Here is a 24201-nt window from a genome sequence, read left to right as displayed (position 1 = left end):
GTGGAGAGAGAGATAAATATGATTGGATTTGACTGTTTTTGCAGCCACAAACAAGATCCATGCATGTCTCTTCTTCTACTTCCCCCTCTCTTTATTTTCAGTCATTAATTCAAATGTTGATACATCATTTTGAACTGAATTTCTCATGATGATATTTACTATAGCAGTTGTTTATAGTAAACTGTACATTATTTTGCGCTATTCAAAACACAAAAAGGTCCATAAAGATAATAAAAGCAAAATAAATAATTCTGTTAGAAGGGCTACCCGGTTTATGCACTGCACACCACAGGTTTTCTTAATATAGTTAGTCTAGCTCACCCTTGCACGTGATATCTATGATGCCTCCACTGTAGAACTTTGGCTTTTTCTGTACCTTGGTTGAGAGCAGAGCTTTCTGACACAATTTTATCAGCCACTTTTACTCCAGATTTTTACAGCCACCTTTATCTGATTCATATGTATACAGTATAAAGGCAATACACAATCATTGTACAGGAAAATGTGAACTACTGGATTTAAAGGATTTAAACTCATTAAGTAACATCATTTGCAGCATATCTTTCTTGCTGTCTCTCCTGGTCTTTCCTCCTCCCATTTGAGGCCATCTGGTATGCAACTGTTGCTTTCCTTCATCTTTTCTTCTGGATCTTTCTGTCTGATCATAACAGATATAATCTTTAGAACACCTAAAAAAAAAAGAAAACAAGAAAGAAAAAAAAAGAAAGAAACACCAGAACTTCATGCATACTCAACTCTTTTCCTCGCTGTGTTGTTTTGTTGTTAAAGGAGGAGGCAGACAGTGAAAATACAGCTGTGCTAGATGATCCATCTCTGCAGGAACAGGTCCAGGCCTGGCTCAAGCAGAACCACTTCCAGAACATTCTTCAGCAAGGTATTCCAGCCTCCTCTCTCTCTATCTCTGCTCTAGATTCCTCACAGAAAAATATCTTTATTCTGCAGATCTGTGTGTGAAGATCCTGTGATTTAGCATTTGTGTCTTGAATCTGTTCTCTGTTAGTTAGTGCAAAAAGATTGATCCTATATGTTTGGATAAATCTGTATAACGAGTCGGCTGTTTGAAGCCTTACTGTCAAACATACACCGATGAGCCAAAACATTATGACCACTCACAGGTGAAGTGAATAATGTTGATCATCTCCTAACATGTCAAGGTCTGGGTAGATTAGATGGTAAATGAACAATCAGTTCTCGTAGTCAATGTGTTGAATGCAGGAGAAATGGGCAGGAGTAAAGTCCTGAACGACTTCGACAAGGGCAAAATTGTTATGGCCAGATGACTGGGTCAGAGCATCTCTGAAACGCCAAGGCTTTTTGAGTGCTCCTGGTCAGCAGTGGTGAGTACCTACCGACGTGGTCTGAGGAGGCACAAACCGGCAACAGGGTGTTGGGCGCCCAAGGCTCATCGATGCGCAAGGGCAACAAAGGCTATCCCATCTGGTCTGATCCGACAGAAGGTCTGCTGTGGCACAAGTCACAGAAAATGTTAATGATGGTTATGGGAGGAATGTCTCACAACACATAGTGCATTGTACCCTGCTGCGTATGGGGCTGCGTAGCTGCAGACCGCTGCAGAGTGTCCATGATTACCCCTGTCCACCGTCGAAAGCGGCTACAATGGGAACGCGAGCATTGGAACTGGACCTTGGAGCAGTGGAAGAAGGTCACCTGGTCTGATGAGTCTTGTTTTCTTTTACATTACGTGGACAGCAGTGTACGTGTGCGCCATTTACCTGGAAAAGTGATGGCACCAGGATGCACTGTGGGAAGATGACAAGCCAGTGGAGGGAGTGTGATGCTCTGTGCAATGTTCTGCTGGGAAACCCTGGGTCTGGCGATTCATGTGGATGTTAATTTGACACATGCCACCTACCTAAACATCATTGTAGACCAGGTACACCCCTTCATGGCAATGGTATTTCCTGATGCCGGTGGCCTCATTAGCAGGATAATGCGCCCTGCTACACTGCACACATTGTTCAGGAATGGTTTGAGGAACATGATGAAGAGTTCAAGGTGTTGCCCTGGCCTCCAAATTCCCCAGATCTCAATCTGATTGAGCATCTGTGGGATGTGCTGGACCAAGAAGTCTGATCCATGGTGGCTCCACCTCGCAACTTACAGGACTTGAAGGATCTGCTACTAATGTCTTGGAACCAGATACCACAGGACACTTCAAGGGTCTTGTAGAATCCATGCCTAGGTGGGTTGACGCTGTTTTGGCGGCACGTGGAGGACCAACAGCATATTAGGCAGGTGGACATAATGTTTTGACTCATCAGTGTTTCTGCTCTGTGCATTCTGTCTGCATGAGTACACAGAGGATATTGCATGTTAAATATCTCTGTCACCGCTGACACTTATGTTTGACTGGAATTAAATAAGCAATAAGCCACGAGAGGCTGTGAATTACAGTGACTGGACTATAGCTAAGGTCTTTTGTTAGGCACAACACGACACATGAACCGTGGTATGATCACAACTCCAATGACTTATTGTTTTTATAAAACAGCAATATGATATGATAATATTAAATTAACAAGAATGATCACAATGAAGTTCTTCTGCCAAGGACTTAGTTCATTAGCCTGTACTTTTGTAATTTCATAGGCTGTAATTTTACAACATTGTGCATTAATATAGAATCGATTGCCGTATATTGCCTGTATAGAGCTGGAACTAGGGCTGGGTATTGCCAACTACCTCATGATTTGATCCATATTGCAACACATATGTCACGATAATACATTGCAATGCATGCTAATATCATAATTGAATTATGATTGATTCTGCACAAGAGAGACCCAGCAAGTCCGTACGTGTCCTATACAGAAGTGGCTCTGACAAGCGATGGGAATCCCTAGTATGGAATTGAATGATTCTGGTTGCAATCCCTTTAAACAAATCTGGTTACTTAACTGTTCCATATGATTCTTTTTTTTATTTTTTATGGAAGAAATATTTGCAAATAAGAAATGCAATTATTATTGGATTTACTGTCCTCAGCAGCCTGTTACCTTATTAGATTATTTCATATCTTGACTGAACTGATTCTTGCAAAAGATGTGTACACAGACCTTTTTAATTAATATATTTTATAAATTCATTATTTTTTGTAAAAATACCACTATTTACAACAAAAAAATAAATATATAATATCAATAACTATCAAGTAATTACTCAGATTTAAGTCTTATGAGCCTTAAAGGAATATTCCGGATTCAACACAAGTTAAACTCAATTGACAGCATTTGTGGCATAATGTTGATTACCACAAAAAATAATTTCAACTTGTCCCTCTCTTTAAAAAAGCAAAAATTGAGGTTACAGCGAGGCACTTACAATAGAATTGAATGGGGCCCATTTCTGAGGGTTTGAAGGTAGAAATGTAATTATAATTTATAATTATATTTATTTATCACACATTATACATATACAGTGAAATTCTTTTTTTTTTTTCACATGTCCCAGCTAAGCTGGGGTCAGAGTGCAGGTTCAGCCATGACACAGTGCCCCTGGAGCAGATAGGGTCAAGAGCCTTGCTCAAGGGCCCAACAGTGGCAACTTGGCAGTGCTGGGGCTTGAACCCCTGCCCTTCTGATCAGTAACCCAGAGCCTTAGCTGCTGAGCCACCACTGCCCCTTTTTTATGTAAAAATTATGTAAAGCTTATAATTTTATAAAAGCACTTACATTAATTCTTATATTGAAACTCATGTATTATTTGAGCTATACATGCTTTTAAATCAACATATTTACAGTTATTTTAGGGTTTGTTGACATTACATTGTCATGGGAATGAAGTTGAAAAATTTGCTATAACTTTATACAGAAAAGGTTAGGAAGCGATTTTATCACACTAAAATCATGTTAATACGCATATTTCAGACTACACTAGTTCCGCTATTTGTCTCGCGCTGCTGATTCAGTAGTTGTGTTGTAATGCTGACAAATAGCGCTGCAGGAAACACTGTCAAAGTATTTAAGCAAGATTGCACGTTCAAGAACTGTAAAAGTGACCAAAAAAATCATTAAAATCCTTTAGTTCTGGTATTTAAATAAAAAATGGAAGCAGTTCTGATTTAGAACATTTTTTTTTTTTTTCGGTTCCCAACCATATCTTTGACTGCAATGAGAAATGCCATTTTCAGAGTTTATGCTTATTTAGATAATCTGCTTCTTTGATATGTAGATAAATGTTGATTTGAGGATTTAGAGTGAGAGTGTTTTGCAAGATCAGTCAGTGTTATAAGTCTCATGAGAACCCTATTTGTTGGTTGTGTGTGATTTGTGCTGTTGTGCCACAGGTGCTTGTCTGCTGATGGGTCTGAAAGTGAAAGTGTTCAGACAGGATTCCAAAACCCAGTGGCTGTCTGGAGTCATCACACACAATGAGCAGAACAAGAAAACCGTGGCTGTCATGACTGACCAGGTGACAGCACACACACACTTGCACATTTACTGTATATATATATATGTAGAGTAGCATAATGGAAACATGTATTAAAATAATATTATATTGCTTTGGAGTCTTATGAAACTTGTTTTTTAATCTTTAAAGGTCCGAGAGATCGTGAATGTTGATCCATTGCTGGTTCAGATGATGTTACTAGATGATATCTCACACTCCGCACTAAAGAGAGAAAACTCAAAACGCAAATCTCATATCGCCAAGATCAATAGGATTTTTCTTGTGAGTGAAGACATTAATTTGTGTGTGTGCGTGTGCATGTGCGCAAGATATACCGGACACATCTTAATATTTTAAATCTGCTTCCAGGGCATAGGAAACCGATCAAGCAACACTACAGCAAGTGACCAGGTAGAGACTTTAACACATGCAAATGGGCAGAATTTGCTGTGTCCTCATATATCCTCTACTTTAAAAACACACTCTTTCTCTCCTGCGGAAGGTGTGCAGCTCCAGGCCAGTACAGCAGCAGTCTGAACTGTGCAAACAGAACTGCAGCATGGTAGAGGATGAGAAAGACGGGATGAGGGAGGAGAAGATAAGTGATGAAGGGAGAGGAGGTGAGCTGCAGCTGTGGCCAATGATTATGATGAAATTAAGAGCTCCCTCTATGGTAAATTACATTTAGCTGGATTCTGATACATAGCATTAGCTTGTTACACAGTGCTGAAATTCGCAAAGTATAAAATGGAATTAAGCAATATCCCAATTACTGTTGAACTGAATACAACTGCAGGCCGAGTAAAATAGCAGTACTATTTTGCAATGTTGCTCTGCTAACAAATAAAGTTTCAAAAGAAGCAAACCATGTGCAAGCCAGCAAACTACACTCACTGAGCACTTTATTGGGAGCTCTATGGTCCTAATAAATTGCCTGACGTGGTCTTCTGCTGTTGTAGCCCATCCGCCTCAAGATTCAACGTGTTGTGCATTCTGAGATGCTATTCTGCTCACTATAATTATACAGAGTGGTTATCTGAGTTACCGTAGCCTTTCTGTCAGCTCAAACCAGTCTGGCCATCCTCCACTGACCTCTGTCATCGTCAAGGCTTTTCTGTCCACAGAACTGCCGCTCACTGGATGTTTTTGTTTTTGGCACCATTTTGAGTAAACTCTACAGTTACAGAAATATTCAGACCAGCCCGTCTGGCACCAACAATCATGCCACAGTTGAAATCACTGAGATCACATCTTTTCCCCATTCTGATGGTTGATGTGTACATTAACTGAAGCTCCTGACCCATATCTGAATTATTTTATGCATTACACTGCACCCACACGATTGGCTGATTAGATAACCGCATGAATAAGTGGGTGTACAGGAGATCCTAATAAAGTGCTCAGTGAGTGTATGTGTTGCTCACATGTCGGTGAGTAACACGGACAAGCGGAGTAAAGCACCCCAGTGCTGTTATACAAAACTGTTATAATAAATATCAGCACACTTGGAACACAAATTTTCAGTTACATCGGAGATCTGATCAGAGTGGCGATGACTGTTGTTTAATCTGTAATAAATGCCTTTTTCACCTTTTTCCAAATAATTTTTTTTTATTGATCTGTTTTTTGTATTTCTAGATTCCTCCAAATCTAAAAATAGCCATGGGGAGAGAAAAAGGAGGAAAGAAGAGGAGGAGAAAGATGAAAAGGAGAGGAGCAGATGTGGGTTTAAAAGGTTGAAAGCAGGCAGCATGTCTGACCTGTCTGAGAACAGCGATTCTGAAAATTCCAGTTGTAGAGTGCAAGATTCATCTTCAGATTCAGGATCAAAGAGACAGCTAAAACAGCATCACACTTCAAAGAGGCCATTGGACTGTAAGACTCACCCCTCCCACAAAGGCAGGGAACCTTTGCCCAACCAATTAATATATAGCGAGGGTCAGAAATTGGGCAAAACTACTCAGTTCCATTCCTCTAATGCATCTTGCAACAGTGCTTTCAAGAACACACAGGCAGTAGAATGTGCTGTCAGAGATAGTGGTGGCAAAGCAGAGGAAAGAAGCGATGGAGGGATGCCAGAAATAGAGGACAGGAGTGAGGGGGCGTCTCGGGAGGACTCTGAGGCTGTGTCGGCACTGCTGGCATCCCAAGAGAGCGAGCAGCTGGTCTCCATGGAGACCACATGTGTGCTATTGCACACATCACCTCTGGAGTGTGAAGGTGCGGAGGCTGAGCAGGAAATGTCGACGTGTGATCCGGAGATCAAAGGGTCAGAGTTCACCCACATAGAGGCTAGGGGGATGAAGTTTAGCAAATCAGAGGTCAGAATGTCGACGTGTGATCCGGAGATCAAAGGGTCAGTGTTGACCCACGTAGAGGCTAAGGAGTCGAAGTTTAGCAAATCAAAGGTCAGAAGGTCAGAATTGACCCATTCAGAGGCAATTACAGCCAGCAGTGACTCTGCAGTCTCGGTAGAAAAGGATCCTAGAGGAGCCCTGCCTCACTCGCCCATCATAACTTACAACAAAAAGGAGGTAGATGTGGATTCTAAACCAAGTTGTTCTGCAGGAACGGTGATCACAGAATATGGACCTGTAATTTCCATGGAAACTAACCACAAGCCCAGTGTGCGCTTCTGTCCTTGCCCCTCTCTGGAGATCATATCTAAACCTCAGACTATACAGGAGACATCTAGACAGAAGCAGAGTGCATCCCTAGAAATGGTCATGTTGAAGGAGGTCTCTCCTGTTGTTAAATCTGCCATGGATAGAACTCCTACTAGCCTTAAAATGGCACCCAATCCCAAAGTGACCTGCTCTGCAGCACCAGTCCTGACCCTTTCCCCTTCTTCAACCCCAACTCGATCCAGAACACCAACACATTCTCCCTGTACACCTAATCGCACTCCCCCACCAGACAAGCCCACCAAAAGCCCTCTCATTGTAGACAGAAAGGAGCCCTTCACCATCTACAGAGACCCTGCACTAGTGAGGGTGGAGCTGGAGACCCACCCCACCTACATCCAGCCTCCTCACACGCCCCCAAACCCCAAACAGCACCTGAAGACCCCATCTCCTTCCTCCAGCTCTCCAAGTATTACCCATTCCTCCTCCCACAGCAAGCTACTGAGTCCATCCCCTCACCCTGCACATCTTTCTCCCATTCCTCTCCACTCCCAGCCTCCGCTTTGCTCCCTCAGCACGCCCGATTCAACCATCCCTCACCCGCACCTCCTCCCCTCACTCCTGCCTGCACTCTCCCCATCTGCTGCACTCCTGGCCAGCCACACATGTATGGGAGCTCTCGGGCTTCCTCACCATCCTTTGGCTCTTCCGGGGAACCAGTCTCTTCTGGGCCAGACTTCTGGCTCAGCTACTCTGGCACCACTTGGCCTCTATCCTCTCCTCTGGCCCTCTTTCCCCAACGGAGCCCACAGCTATGCTGGACTGGGCCTGCCAGCATCCAAATGGACACACCAAGAGGCAGCTGGTATCTCTGACAGCAGCGTGAGGAGGGTGAGTGTCCTCACTTCACACTTCTATCATGCACATTAAACAAGAGACATGCAGGAAGCTCTAATAGTGCATGCCAGACTCTGGAATTAGTCAGGATATTAAGCCTGGGCATTACAGACAGTTGGATGAATGTCAACAAGTACAACGATTTTGTGAATTTTAGTCAACATGAAATCAAAATGGATCCTATTTACTTAATTCATGTTCCGGGTCGTTTTCAGGTCTTGTTCCTGTTTAGAATGTGTTTGCAAAATGTTTGTCTTCGTAATCTTTCATCAAAATTTAATAACTTTTATCCGGTTATTATAGTTAACAAAACTAACACAAAGGCTAAACAAATAAATAAAATGAAAACCAAAATGCATTCGTAAGAAACTAACTAATTAAACTAAATTGTATGGACAAATTTAAAATAAAATATAAAAAAAAGACCTAACTGAAAAAAAATAATCTTGCCTGCTCCGCCTCGAAAAGGAAACGACTTTCCTTTTCGGCTTATTTGACCAAGCCCTCTTATTTTTAAACCCCTCCCCTCCAACCAACTGTCCTTCACATTCAGATCTGGCTCCATTCTCCATGTAATGTCCACTTTTCATCATCCAATCAATTCCTGATAGATAAAATCAATGCCTGTCCTACTTTTTGTTTTCTCATTGATTAACCTTTTTCACTCTGATATCCAGTATGTCAGATCATGGAAGTAAAATGAGCTGATGCAGTTTCTTGTTGACTTTAAAAACTGAAAAATCTTGATTTGTAAGATGCTTGCTATGATGTTTTGTTATTGCTTATGTTGTAGTGTAGACAATATGTAGTTGTTATGGTATTTATGAGCTCATAGCTAAACCTCAGTTTATCAGTGAGATGTCTAGACCGTAGTGGAGGCAGAGGATGGACAAAAAGACTAGAGAACAAGAAAATGAAAAATAAAGCTGTAGCGAGGGATGATGGTGTGCGTGTGTGTGTGTGTTTGTTTGTTTGTGTGGTAACAGAACACCCCAAGTGCTTGGCTTCCTCAGCCCACCCCTGTGACGAGTGTAGACAGTCAAGGATTGCAACCTCCGCTGCCTGTGCGACCCTCCAGTGCTGACCCTCAGAGAGTGTCCAGGACATCTCAACCTTGCACATCCTCCTCCAAAACCACAGAGTAAATTTCCAGCTTATTCCTGCAATTCTTACACTTCTTTTACATTATTTAATTGTTGTAACTTTAATTGCACAGTTTATACTACAGCATTGTTGAATTCTTGACTTTCCAAGGTGTTAATATTTTTTATAACTGCACAGCTATAAAGCAGTTCCAGATTTGTTGACCGCATTACCATTCCTTATCATCTCGCCATGCTCTTTCCGAACTAGTAACAGTGGCTTGGGCTGTTTTGAGCAAGATGCTTTATAATTGGCGTAAGGAAGTTTTTCTACACACATTTTAGGGACAGAACCTCAAAAGTATCATAAATGTCATAGATAAACACATTACATAGGCATTTACATGTGGTAACTGTTGTGTAAGCAGAATATTTGATTACCATTCATTTTCAATAGTTTGTTGTCAATTATTCCTTATCAGACATTTTGAGCAATGATGTCGCTCTTCGCAACAAGCCCTTCCACATTCATACCTGCTGTTTTTGTTTCTAGAGAGTTGGACAGAAGAGGCATCACAGAGAGTCCAAGCTCCATTCATACTCACTTCAAGTCAGAGCAGGAGCGTGTCCAGGCAGCAGCAGGGAAAAATGAGCAGACTTACTGCCCAGCTGCCCTTGAGTCGGCCCAGAGTCGAACCAAACAGCCACTTGTTGTTTACGATCTCACAGGTGAGAGACCAAACCATTACCAGGAAGAGAACCAGCGCATTCTTCAGGAGAGCATTGAGGTGGCACCGTACACCGCTAAACTGGGCTCTGATAGGAAGTCACGATACTCTAGAAGCCCCACATCCACCCTTCCTTCCAAGGAGAGGGAGAGAGAGGTAGAGAGGGAGAGAGAAAGAGAGAAAGACAAAGAGCGAGAAGTGCATGCAGTCAGACACACTCTACCTCCCCGGCCGCAGTCAGCCCACCCTACTTCCACCCTCACGCAGAGCAGCTACTACACTTCTCTGTCCAACAGCATGGAGAACAAACCTCCACAGCGCAGAGCACCAGCTAGTAAAGAACTTTATGAGAGGCTCAGTTCTATTGCGTCTGTCATGACTTCATCCAACTCACAGAGCTCCATCAGGGCCAGACCTCCACCTCTTGTCAAACAGCACCACGTTAAACAGGAGGGTCTCCTGGGAAAGATCACAGAGCAACTGGCTCATAAAGCCTCCGTGATGGAACCACTGGAGGTAGCGGCTGTGGATAGAAGGGGTTCAGGCTCTTCTCTCATTTCGGTCTCCTCTACCTCCCTTAATGTGCCTTTACTCCACCGAGCACCAATTTTTCACCCTCCAGCACCACCTATCGTGTTTTATAAAGACTCCGGACATGGCAGATTATCCCCGCCCACCCTCACAGCCATTCAGCCAATGAGCTTGTCTGGTAAAGGTCAGAAGCAGCAGAGACCGCCTACCCTGTTGCCTGAACACAGACATACTGCTGTAGACGGGAAAAAGCCTGTGCCAGAAAAAGTGACAATGGCATCACAAGCCTATGATACTCAACGTGGTGGAGTTTTGCACAACCGTGAGAGAGGGGCTGGTGGGCACATAACAAATGGTGTGGTAGTCAGACCACAGTCAGCCACTGCGTCAGTTATTGTACGACCAACAAGCTACATGCACACAACAATCAATTATACAGTCTCCGACAGTTCAAATTCACAGATGCATTGCGGTCACATGAGAACTTCGGAAAGTTTGTCCAACCCACACTCTAAGGATGGTTGTGTTCAGCATAAAAGAGGAGTCCTCTGGACTCCTCTGGATACCGTTCACCCCATCAACATGACGGTTCGGACAGGGGATCTCAACACTCCCATAAACATGACAACTAAATCTATTAGTACAGCTCAACCAAATTGCGGAGTGACACACCCATTAACAAATGTGGACACCACACACTCTAGAGTAGATGTTATTACCGAACACAGCAAGAGGAGAGAGGGTGGGGCTGTTCAGCCAAAGACGGAGTCTTCTACCACCTCCTTCTGCACTTCTAAAGACTTTCCTCATCTGAAAAAACACAGAGCTGGACTAGCTGCTGCCAAATCCAGACTTAACAAGCATACAATACAGCCTCAACACACTATGCATTCTTCAGATGCTACGAATCATATCTCACACCCCTCAAACAGTAGGTATGGCACTTACACTACACTTAGTACACATGTTGTGTGTTCTGCACATGCTCTGGAAAGAGAAAAAGAATCTGTAAACCCTAGTCCTTCTAAATGTCCCAGTCTGGCATCAGGGATGTCCAGCCCTGTACCCCCAGCCAATCAAGACTTTCTCACTAAGGAGCAGCCACCTGCCTCGGCCCTCACCAACCAGTCAGCTCAATCAGGTCAGAACAACTACCATAAACTAAAAAAAGCCTGGTTAACCCGCCATTCTGAACAAGACAGAGGCAGGACAACCTCCCAAATAGTAGATGGCCCTAAAACATCTGTAACTCTGATCAACACAACAAGCACCTCTGTGCCAGTCAAACAGGAAACAAATGGAGTTGTGGATAATTGGTCGGGTCAGGAGGACAAAGATATTGCACTAGACAGCAGAAAGTGCAAAATATTGGATAGGAAGTATGGTTCAGAAGAGAAGAAGCCCACTCAAGTGTACAGGAAATCAGAGGACCGGAAATCTAATGGTAATGCTACAAGTTCCATTACAGAAGACCAAAAATCGGTCATGGCCAATGAGAAACCAGTCAAGAAGTCTTCCTTGGAGGACGTCAAACCTGTCTTGGAAAGAAATGGCAAGCTGGAGGGCAAGGAGTCCACCCTTGCGGACAAGAAGTCTAGTGGAAAAATATCAACCTCCATGCACATAAAGGCCGAGAAGGAGAAACGGGGAGAGAAACGGCCATTTGAGTCCAGCAGTGACATTGAGAGTGGAGAAGACTCTGGCCATGAGAGTGAAAGCGGTGGATCAGGACAGAGGTTTAAACAGCAGTCCAAGCCCTCTTTTAAAATAAAGCAGAATGACAACCAGAAGGAGAAAGTGGAGAAAAAAGGAGAGAAGGAAGAAGAGGAGGAAAGCAAACCAAATGGAACATTGCAAAGTCCAAAGGACAAGACTCAACAGAGGGTGTCAAACAGTAGTGAGTGTTTCTACCTGTTTGATGTTTAAAGAGTGTATGCATGAGCATGTTTAGTCTCAAAGAAAGATGTTCTATTGGTGATCAAATAATAAAAATATCCTATAGAGACCTTCAGCAGTTAGTACTGCGCCAGTACTTTCAATTATCGATATAACGCAATACTTTTCCTCACAATATTGTATCGATAATTTAGATCCCTGTATCGATATTTTTATTCAGCTATTTGTGTATTTATATCATGTCAGTCCAACAGTTCAATAAAGATGAAGCAGGTTGTCTAAATCAATGCAAACTCAGTGCAGCATTTCTCAGTGCAGTCAGAGACGCTTCTGTGAGGTGCAGAGAGACTGAAACTGAGCCCGTTTCTCTCACGGACACGCTGGTCCTCTCTCACACGTTTGGCACTAGGGCTGTGCAAAAATATTACTTTTCCGACTAACCGCAATCTTCATTTGATTATATCGATATCGATTCTTGAAATCCCAAAACCGATCTTTTACTCTGTGCACATCCCTTTACAATGAGAGTATTTCACTCGCATACGCGACTTGTCTGTATTTAGCCACTGCCTGGTAATATTTCAGATTTCACTCACCAGTTCAGCACAGAGTTTAGCATCCTTTCACTGCATGTTGAGAGTAAAAGTTTGCTTTGCCTTGTAATGTGTGTCCAAAGATGAGATCCACATAGTTCATTTGTCATTGATAATGTCTCTTATAATTCCCTATTTGGTCTTTACAGTTAAAAAATCAAAAATAAACATTTAATTCTTATCGGACATGGCACTAATACTGTAAACAAGTCCATTTGCGTTAAAGTCCCTGTCCTTAAAGAGACAGTGCCAGCTTTTAGCGCGTGTTCTACATATTGATGTAAATATTGTAAATAGGACAAATTAGGCATCTAAACAATAAACACACACACACAACACATAACAAATTCATATATATTTTTGACATGGAATACCTGGAATTTGTTAATTTTTAAAAGCTAAAATGTGACAAAAGTGATGAAAAACTACTGAGAAAAAAGCAAAATGGACAACTTAAATATGCCAGTATGAATTGGAATGAAATTGAGAGCATGTGAATCATAAGGAAATCGAACCATGATATCGTGGTTTATCGCAATATATCGAATCCTGACATGTGAATCATGATATGTATCGTATCGTGAGGTGCCTGGCAAAACTCAGCCCTACCAACAGTAAGGTTCCAGATGTTACTTTCAGTACAGACTTTAACTGATAGAATGTGCTTCTGAAGAAGACATTAGTCAGTGTAATTTTAACTTTAACTTTATTTGTCAAATTAAGTGCAAGCATTACCCACAATCCTGAAGTGAGATCCACCAACCAGAGAAGTCATTGTGACCTGAGTAAACAGAATCACAACAAACAGGCTCAACAGTGACCACCCACTGCCATAAAGCATAGCAAATTATGTAATTTCATCAGTTTTTCTACACTCTTGATGAATTTATATATTTTAATATTTTAATAAGGCATGTAATGATACATAGATTTCTCAATATAAGAAAATACGATTAAAAAAAGAGTTCCCACAAATGTTTTACTTAAACTTATTGAAGGATTAAAAATGTATTAAATGCATTTTAAATCTTAAATGACAGCAGTGTCTGGCAACAAAAAGCAGAGCTCTATAATAAAGTAACTTGACAGCACTGCATTTATCAGCGGATTGTTATGAGCAATTTCACATGAACTCACAATGTTGTTCTTGAGAAAAATGTGTTTGTCTACATTAAAGTATTATTATTATTTTTTTATTTTTTTATTGCTCTTTTCACAATACACATTGTTTCATAGCAGCTTTATAGAAAATCATGCCTTAATGTCTATAAACCTCCAGTGAGCAAGCCAAAGGTGACTGTGGCAAGATAAAAAAAAACTCCAATCAAGGTTAGTTAGTGAAGAAAAAAAACCTTGTGAGAAATCAGATTCAGCTTCCTCCTCTGGCTTTACAATAAATATACACATGCCAATATTATTTAGCCATTTAAGCTTAATAATAGAGGTTTAAGCTAAATAAAACTGATGCAGCAGTGAGCATTTTGCTGGGTTTTTGACTTTTGTTTTTCTTAAGTTCCACTGATTTGTATGTTGGCATAAATGAAACGACATGTTTTAGGTAGTTGCACCGACACACAGCACTGTTGTTTAGAAAATTCGACAAGATGTAATGCTTCAATCTATTTGACGTTTGTTGTTGGTTTTCATATTCTCAGCTCAGCTATCTAATCTAGCTGTCTAGCAGGCAAATTCGTGTGGCACTACGAGATACAGCTCTATTCTCCTGTGAGCACTTAGTCTGTTTTAAACACTTCTTAAGCAGTAGCCCTACTAGCACTACACGTTATGCATTTATTTATGTATCGAACAAATGGTATTTTATGCTTATAATGATGACATATAGTCAATAGTTATATATTTATAGTAATTGCTGTGTTGATTATGTCATAAAATACATTAAGTTCACAAGCTTATGCCTTTTCAAATACTTTGTTGCATTATATTAAATATTGTAATGTGATTCATCTCAGCTGTTTGGTGTAGTTCAAGGTTTAGCACTTTTCATTTAAGAATTTTCTAAAATGTCTGGAGAAAATGAATGAGCAAAATAATTTGTAAGGCAGTCACTGTTGCATTCTGTAGCAGCAGAGTTTAAGCCAGCTCAGATCTAAACAGTGACACATAATGTGTGTCTTTGCCAGAATGTAATTAACTCTCAGTTTAACCTTGATGTTTAGAAAAGGGAACGAAAACAGTTGTAATTCACAGCATGCATATTCAGGGTGATGCAGAGAATACAGATGTACTCGGGTCCACTATGTGTTTTCTTTGTCAGATGGCATCCCTCGCTCTGTGCTGAAAGACTGGCGGAAGGTGAGGAAGCTAAAGCAAACTGGAGAAGCCTTCTTACAGGACGACTCATGTGCTGAGATCGGCTCCAACGTGCAGAAGTGCAGAGAGTGTCGCTTGGATCGCTCTCGTAAAGCTCAGGAGCTCGCCATCTCACCTGTCTTCTGCCGATTTTACTACTTCCGTCGGTTAGTTTTTCACACTGTTAGCTAGTGTTTCAGATTATTCTGGGACATTTCTAAACTCTCCAGTGATGCACTACATATAAGCTTTATTTAGACCTGAGCTTGGCTTAATTTTGTTTTGCAATATAAGTCTCATGCACTTTGGCCTAGGAACACTAAGACTAATGTCTGCATTTAGTTTTAATGACAACAGCAATCAAGGGAAACTCTTGTGGTCAGCAAAAGTTATGAATAGGAGTAGTTGACACATAACATCACAATTTTAGGTTAAAATGTACAGATTCTTATTTAAGTGAAATAAGGGAAAGTATATACTCTAGATGCATGGTCACCGCTTCTGTTAAAGGAATAGTTCACCCCAAAATGAAAATTCTCTCATCATTTGATCACCCTCATGCCATCCCAGATGTGTGTGGCATTATTTCTTCTGCTGAACACAAACGAAGATTTTTAGAAGAATTTCTCTGTTGGTCCTCACAATGTAAGTGAATGGTGACCAGAACATTGAAGCTCCAAAAAGCACATAAAGCCAGCATAAAAAGTAATCCACAAGACTCCAGTGGTTAAATCCATGTCTTTAGAAGAGAAATTATGGATTTGGGTGAGAAACAGATCAATATTTAAGTCCTTTTTTAACTATCAATTTCCACTTTCACATTTTTCTTCTATTGTTTTTTGGAGATTTGCATTCTTTGTGCATATCGCCACCTACTGGGCAGGGAGAAGTTATAGTAAAAATGGACTTAAATATTGATCTGTTTCTCACCCACACCTATCATAGTGCTTCTGAAGAAATATGGATTTAACCACTGGATTGCTTTTATGCAGGCTTTATGTGCTTTTTGGAGCATAAAAATGTTGGTACCCATTCACTTGCATTGTATGGACCTACAGAGCTGAAATATTCTTCTAAATATCTTCTTTTGTGTTCAATAGAAGAAAGAAAGTGGATGGTAATAAAAAACTGCATGCATATCAGTCTTGAAAGAATGATCAAAATGCTGTTTAAAATAGTTTTAGATGGAATATAGCAAGTCACACCACAGGATATGTCAACTTCCCAAATGTATTTCATGTCACATACCTATAAACTATTTCCTCCCCCTTTCTTTTTAGTTTGTCGTACAGTAAGAACGGCGTTGTCCGTGTGGATGGGTTTTCAGTGTCAGAGCAGACAGATGAGGAGGCGGTTACAGTGTGGACGGGCAGCTCAGAGGACGAGGAAGACAAGAGGAGGAGACAGATGGACCTTGAGATGTCCAAATACGTCCTCACGCTCATTGGAGACAAGTTCTGCCAGCTCGTAAAGACTGAGAACACTGCTGTCTCCTGGGTCAAGAAAGACAGTACGTTTGTGTGTGTCTGTGTGTTTGTAGAATGAAAGATACACACTGTCTCTTATTCCTTGTCATTTTGTCTTTTTCACCTTGCCCTCTCTCTCTCTCGCTCTCTCTCTATAGCTCAAGTCATGTGGAAGCGAGCTGTGAGGGGTGTAAGGGAGATGTGTGATGCATGTGAAGCCACTCTCTTCAACATGCACTGGGCATGTCATAAATGTGGCTTTGTGGTGTGCATGGACTGCTACAAAGCCCGTGAGAAGAAGAAAGCCAAAGGTTTGTGTCACACCCTGCAAATACATCACAGATTTCCCCATGTGCTTTTTGATCTGTTGTAAATTTAACTATAAGATTTCCTTTTCCTTTCACCTCCCTGCTGAAAAGTCCAGCTTAGACCAGCATGAATTTTCATGCCAACTCAGGACGTTTTATACTGGTTTAGTGCTTGGCTAAATGGTGGACCAAGCTTAGTTGGTAACGTTGGTCAACCAGCATTTTCTTTCTGACAGGGCTCCAACACAGTCATGGACAACCTAAAAAATATCAGGGAATTTTAAAATGGTGATTTTCAGGCTTGAAAAAATCATAAAAATGATTAAAATCATAAAAAATTTCAGTAGTGAATATATGTTTATAGTTTGCTCAGCTCTAACATACTGTATCTCATCAGCTGGACATTGCTTTTTCATAGTAACGTCTCTATAAAATGCTTTTTAAAATCCTTATCCTATAATCACGAATGTTAACCTAGTTAAACAACCTGGTGGAGACACAGCACACAGCATCCAAAGTGCAACATATTTACGCAGGACTTTTGGCTGTGTCTCTTTCTAAATGCTTTGTACATTTTTCTAATTTCCTTATTTTGCCCTCTCAGATAAGGAGCTATACGCTTGGCTCCGGTGTGTGAAAAATCAGTCCCATGACCTGAAGAACCTAATGCCGACTCAGATTGTCCCAGAAACAGGTAAGCATCATAGTAAGGTATGTTTATGTGTTTATGCGTGCCTAACTAAAAATTACATCCTGTTCTCTTTCATCTTTGACTGTGAACCTGATAGTAAAATTAGTGCACTGTCATCTTTCCATAAGTGTTAGCGGACATGCAGAGCTCTATGCACTCGATGAGAGAAAAGTTTGGAATCTCTTCCCACTGTCCCTGCACTGACAACAAAACCCTGAACCCCAGCATAGCCACTTCCAATGGACTCTCACCAGTAAGACACTGACTACACATCATGTTTTGGGATTTCTTTATTTCACTGTGAGTCACAAAACTTTTTGTAGATGCATGTAAAGCTGTCAGCCTGTTCCCTGAATTTACGTGGCAATGGCAACATATTTGCAGACCAAAATTCTGTGCTTCATTACACGTTTGGCTGCATTGTCCGAGTGAAATGGTGTCGTAATCAGACAAGGTTTTTAAGGTGAAAATTTAATGAGTAAAACGTACCTCCCTAACTTAAATCTTTAACCTAGACCTAACCAATAGTGCTCTAAAAGATAAATGACAGGTGAACAAAACAGACATCCTAAACCTAAACCACCACCTAAACCTAGCCGATAGTGTTTTAAAAGCAAATTCAACATTAAAAGCACTTTTACTGAAGCAACCATATTATATCATGTCGCTTCTATGGCACTTTTGCTTCACTTTCACTTTCGTTCGAGCGTCCTCGGCTCAAGTCTCGGTCTCCGAGTCCACAAGTCCCATGCTCTATCAGGTGAGCTACTGCGGAAGTTAATCGCATTGGAATAAGTGTGTAAATGTAGGTGGGTCTGTAATACAAGCGTTAAAATATGTTGTTTTTCAAATAATGCATTAGAGTAAAAGTATTTTGATATAAAAACATAGCAGGGTGTGAGTAACAGAGTGAAAAATAAGTGTTTATAAAGTCCTAAACAGCCATAATACCTGTGATTGGTATGAAAGTGAATTAAACGCACAGTTGTTGTAGGTCTCTAGTGTTAATTTCACCAGGAAACTGCAGCAAAACGTAGAAAGCGGCACGTAAAACTCAGTTTCCAAAAATTTCGTTATAGTAATGTTCATTCTATGAGACAAGGTTGGAAGCTGTATACACTGCAAAAAATATTTTTCTACATTATTTTCATCACTTCTTCATATTTTTGTCTTGTTTAAAAATATCTGAAAATCCTCCAAACAAGATAAATTCACTTGAGAAGCAAACTGCATAGGTTATCAAGACTTGTTTGAAGAGAATATTGTTAATATACCTTGAATTAAGTTTATTTAGTTCTAGTTTTATCCATAAATCTAACAAAATTTAAAGAGGAAAAAACTATTTTTGCCAATGGGAGAGGAGAAATAAACTTTTGTTATATAATCTGAAAAAGTCCTAATATCTTAAACAATTTTGCTTTTCAATAAAATACATAGTTCTTGTTTTAAGGTTTAAATATTTTACTGAACATTCTTTGAAAGAGTTTTTGTTGTGTTATCAGTTTTCAGACAGATATCAGAGTGACCTGAAGAGCCAACAGATCCCAGATCAGCAGAGGAATACACAACACACCACACTGAGTGCACATACTAATAGAAAAGGTGAGGTTTATTCAGCACTTTCATGCACTGCACCGTACAGCATCTCCTAACAGGGATGACGCGATAAAGTGATGAGCATCTAACCAGCCATGACAAGCAGTGAGCGTAAAGGACATTTTATTAGTTGCTTGGTTTCTGTTTCTTCTCTGCTGAGCAACCCCGTCCATGGTTAACTCTTATTGGTCCAAAATCCCGCCCTACATAGTTTGTACATTAAGCATCAAATATGTTCTGATTGGCTGTGATTTTGTCACTTTGCAGCAGCATTTCACTTTCAGTGAAGTTAAATTACTTGACGCTGGAAACTTGTTAGGACTCTGTTTGGACAAATTGTGTGTATTTTCTGGAGTAAACAAATTAAATACTCTCTTTCGAGAGGAATGATTTTCATTCAATATGTTGTGGTATGATCTTATTTATCTGAGTGTCTCTATCTGTAAATATCTTCCAGAGAAGGCAGAGTGTGATGGTGTGGAAGCTCACAACAAAAAATCCTTCAGTCCAGAACAAGGATCAACATTGCGTGACCTTTTGACGTCCACAGCTGGGAAGCTATGTCTTGGGTCTACTGGAGGCACCTTTGCACCAGTTTACAACTCCTCCGAACAGGTTTGATATACATACTCAGAAGACTGTAAATACTGCCACTGATTTGAAAAAATTTAGGCTGTCGATAACTAGTCTTCTCGTAGCCAGACCTTATGTGGCTAGAGTTAAGGCCCCAGAACACACGTACGGAGAAGTGCTTCTTCATTCTTTGCTCAGAGCCAAAAATAAGTTAGAAACAGCTGAGCAACGAAACACTGTTTGCGAACATTCAGACACCCCCCACACTGCTGGGGGAGGCGTTTAGATAAGCATTTAAATATGAGGATGCTCAAGACTACATGTAATACATCAACTAATATGACATTAAAATGTGTTATCAATGACTTCATGCCTCAATCTATGAGTAGAATTCACACTAGATCAGTAAAAGATGCTTTTTTAACCACTCAGTGATGATTTAAAGGAATGAATATGCAGTAGAAAATGCCTAATTTGTCTTGTTTACATTCTGAATTCATTGCGCTAATCAATTAACATACTATATGCGTCCATTAATATGCATCGGTAAGACTTTGTTATTGTGATTTATGATGACGAAACTAATACTGCTGCAAAGATTGGTGTATAAAAGAGTGTTAATTTGCAGATTACAGACATACACACATATGGGCAGATGTGTGAAAGGCTTTCACTGCATAAGGCACATGAGTGAAGCAGCATATAAACAAAAGAGTGAATGGGCACTTAAGAGTAATTGAGTAGATTTGATTCTTTGAAAAAATGCATGGCATGTTATTGGAAAATGTCTCTGTGTGAATGATCGTAGATGTAGGTCAATTTGCACCAGCTCGCTAATAACTGCATGCTGTTGTGTTCATGTTGACTGATCGTAACTGACTGAACGCCGTTAATGGGAATTAGCTGCTGGCCTTAAAGTAGGTGGAGCTCGAGGTTACACCTACTGCTGACGTGGACCAATGGCAGTAAGGTGTTTAGCAGATGGTAAGAAGTTTTTAGCCCATGCGAACTATAACGAACCACCGAAACTAACTCAAAACAACTTTTTTTGGCCAAAAATTTTTCTTAATGACGTCACATCTGCTCGTTCTTTGATTTTGTAGGAAGTATGCTTTTATGGTCCATATTGTTTATTCTGGCCTAAAACCAGACAGGAAGAGCCGTCTGACTGACATGTAAAGCGATCAATCACAGTTTGTTTTGTTCCTATAAGATGCTTGCAGACAGTAATTAATTTAAAAAATGGTGACAGAAAACACACAAAAAATAATGGAAAAAGATTCAAGTACACTGTAGCTCAAGAAATAAGTGCAGACAGTTTCACTAACATAAGAAAACAAAGCAAAATATACACTTCTGTTTGTGGATATCTTGTTTACTTGCTACTAAGTGCCTCAAACAAAACTTTGAATATCTTCCAATAATTTTATGTCACTAATTTTGCAAACAAAACAAAAAGCTCTCATTGTATCCACCCGGTACCTCATAAATAAGACTTTGTTTCCAGGCAGACTGATATAAAAAGTATATGTGCCCTTAATCATGGACTTTGTGTCAACCAGCCAATCAGATTAGAGTTTATTAAATCCAGAAACTATTTTCCAGTCATATGTGCAGTATGCACAATACAGTCCGTGGTTGATAACTAAACTAGTTGATACCTAACTATCACTTTTGTATTTACTGTATCAATATTTAATTCTTTAGGCATCCCAAAACACTCGTGTACCCAACATCCTGGATGACATCATTGCTTCTGTAGTTGAAAATAAGATTCCCGCTAAAAAGACGACCAGGACGGGGTTGAATCAGGATTTGAATCCAGAGGGGGAGGCGGGGCAGCAGCCAGAGGGGGTGAAGCTTGACGAAAGCCCATTGGCTGATCCCCACACCATTGTTCCTCATGATTGGCTAGGAAACCATCGGCTGCTTTGGCTCAAAGATCACCGTCACCTAGGCAACCAAAGACTGTTCAAAGAGAACTGGACACAAGAGCAGGTTTGTTTTGCTCATGCAAGTGGTGTATTAACTATATCTCTACAGAGAGTAGGTGAGAGAGAAGTCATTTACAAGGGAAATAACTGTGAAACTTCCATAATACGTCCTGTAAAATTTGGATTATGATATAGGATTAAACCCTTTGGGATGAAATTACTTGAAATTAATTCTCAGGCACCTTTGCTAAGTACAGTGATAAAAACAGAATTCTGAGGGGGCCTGGGTAGCTCAGTGGTAAAATACGCTGGCTACCACCCCTGGATTTCGCTAGTTCGAATCCCAGGGCGTGCTGAGTGACTCCAGCCAGGTCTCCTAAGCAACCAAATTGGCCTGGTTGCTAGGGAGGGTAGAGTCACATGGGGTAAACTCCTCGTCGTCGCTATAATGTGGTTCGTTCTTGGTGGGGCGCGTGGTGAGTTGAGCGTGGTTGCTGCGGTGGATGGCGTGAAGCCTCCATACGCGCTATTTCTCCGTGGCAATGCACTCAACAAGCCATGTGATAAGATGCACAGGTTGATGGTCTCAGAAGCGGAGGCAACTGAGATTCGTCCTCTGCCACCCAGACTGAGGTGAATCACAACGCGACCACGAGGACTTAAAAGCACATTGGGAATTGGGCATTCCAAATTGGGAGAAAAAAAAAAAAAAGAATTCTGAAGCTAAAGTTGGTGTGATCTCTCTTTAGCCAGTTCTTGTGTCCGGATTGCACAAGAGTTTGAATGCTAGCCTGTGGAAGCCTGAGCACATCAGCCGTGAGTTCTTCAATCTTCATAGTGACCTCTACAACTGCCGAGATGGGAGCATTAAAAACTCCAAGGTCAAGGAGTTCTGGGATGGTTTTGAGGATGTTTCAAGTGAGTAAACCTGTTCAGCATGGCTGTGTATTTATAATGTCTGACATGCTGTTTGACCTTTACTACTACCATCTTGCCTAAGTAGACATAATGACCCAAGTACACCTGGTACTAAGATTAGTCTCAGGTGATCTTGAGTGATCAGGCGAGACCCATTGCCGTTTATACCTCGTAATATGCATCTCAAATGTATCTCCTGTGACCACTTGTGTTTGGATTTCAAAGGGAGGGTGTTACAAGCGCAAAAAATAAAAAGAAAGCTGTATACCCAGATACACTTGAAATTTAATGTAAGAAGTACAAAATTTTGAGCAGAATGTGAACACATGCATTTTCGACCACCTCTGAATGTGGTTCGAGTGATGCAACGACAAAACATTTAGGACCCCGTTTACACCTGTATTTAGCTCTGTCCACTTGTGATCAGATTTCTGGAGACAGATCTTAATGCCTTGTGTCAGGGGTCAGCAACCTTTGGCACGTGTGCCATCATTGGCACGTGAAGGGGTAATCACTGGCACGTGACAACAAGAGAGAGGAACTTGTATTTTATTTGTATGAAGTCCCTCGCACCTGCCAATCTACCTCTTAATGTAATCCTTCCTCATAACCATGCAACATATTATCTGGTTATGAACTGAATGGGAAGCTAAACACTAATAAAGTGTGATGAAACTGCGCTAGTCAGTGGACAAGCACAGCATGTGCCAAACCTTTGTGCAACACAAGCTGCTGATACAGAGGCGCAGATCAATTCAAGCAGTGCTTGTAAACGTGTCCGCTTTGTGTCGGTCATGTTGCACAGTTGAGCGAATTATATCCTTAATTTTTTTTTTTATTTGTTGCTTTTTGCTTTCAGAACAAAACTTGATGTAAATAAGATACAGAATAAGCATACGTGCTACTTAAACCACAATTATGGTGACTCTCAAACTAAAACTACATTATTATAAAAATTGTCCTGGTTACTTTCTTAACCTCTGTTACCTGATGGAGGGAACGAGATGTTGTGTCAATGTAGTGACACTAGGGGTCACTCTTGGGAGCCCTAAACACCTCTGATCTTTGAAAAAAGGCCAATGGGAACTGGGAGTGGAATTTGCATGCCACTCCCCCAGACATACGGGTATAAAAGGAGCTGGTATGCAACCACTCATTCAGGTTTTATGCTGAGGAGCCGAGACAAGGTCCCGGCCATTTCAGTGGGTAGTTCAGCATTGTGGCAAGAGGGACACAACGTCTTTTCTGAGGTTACGAAAGTAACCATGACGTTCCCTATCTGTCACTCACTCGACATTGTGTCTATACAAAACGCCACGACTACTGAACTGTGTTATGTGGACTAGCGATGCGAGACGGGCGGACCTCTGTGTGCCTCGTAGCCAGCACACCAGGCCATCACGTAACCTCCCCCAACAGTCCTTCGGGAACAAGTTGACTGCCCAACAAATAGGGACAACCGACTGGGGGCCATAAATGTCTACGTTGGGGGGGTGTCACTCCCAAGGGGAAGACACCGTGGAGACCACACCCTGCCCAGAGAAGGGGGGGGGGGTATTTCGAGTGGAAATACATCACATGGTCTTACCAAGTCTTGTCAGAAGTATGTCATGTGGAGAAGTC

At 41.0% G+C, this 24201-nt stretch overlaps 1 protein-coding gene across 1 annotated transcript in view; it reads left to right on the top strand.

Annotated features, from left to right (window-relative positions):
* Positions 1-24201, top strand: part of LOC127454852 (probable JmjC domain-containing histone demethylation protein 2C) — a 102242-nt gene that overhangs the window by 61051 nt on the left and 16990 nt on the right. The window contains exons 4-20 of the mRNA XM_051722320.1: positions 790-895; positions 4328-4452; positions 4582-4713; positions 4801-4842; positions 4934-5051; positions 6070-7946; positions 8939-9093; positions 9588-12190; positions 15058-15259; positions 16373-16602; positions 16717-16869; positions 17471-17560; positions 17686-17810; positions 19060-19159; positions 19611-19768; positions 21434-21724; positions 22410-22578. Coding sequence (XP_051578280.1) covers positions 790-895; positions 4328-4452; positions 4582-4713; positions 4801-4842; positions 4934-5051; positions 6070-7946; positions 8939-9093; positions 9588-12190; positions 15058-15259; positions 16373-16602; positions 16717-16869; positions 17471-17560; positions 17686-17810; positions 19060-19159; positions 19611-19768; positions 21434-21724; positions 22410-22578 — 6676 coding nt within the window. The remainder of the gene's footprint in view (positions 1-789; positions 896-4327; positions 4453-4581; positions 4714-4800; positions 4843-4933; positions 5052-6069; positions 7947-8938; positions 9094-9587; positions 12191-15057; positions 15260-16372; positions 16603-16716; positions 16870-17470; positions 17561-17685; positions 17811-19059; positions 19160-19610; positions 19769-21433; positions 21725-22409; positions 22579-24201) is intronic.

Source organism: Myxocyprinus asiaticus, chromosome 17, assembly GCF_019703515.2.
Source record: "Myxocyprinus asiaticus isolate MX2 ecotype Aquarium Trade chromosome 17, UBuf_Myxa_2, whole genome shotgun sequence".
In the NCBI taxonomy this organism is placed as follows: Eukaryota; Metazoa; Chordata; class Actinopteri; order Cypriniformes; family Catostomidae; genus Myxocyprinus; species Myxocyprinus asiaticus.
The sequence above is the reverse complement of the archived record's forward strand: the minus strand, read 5'-3'. Positions and strand labels throughout refer to the sequence as shown.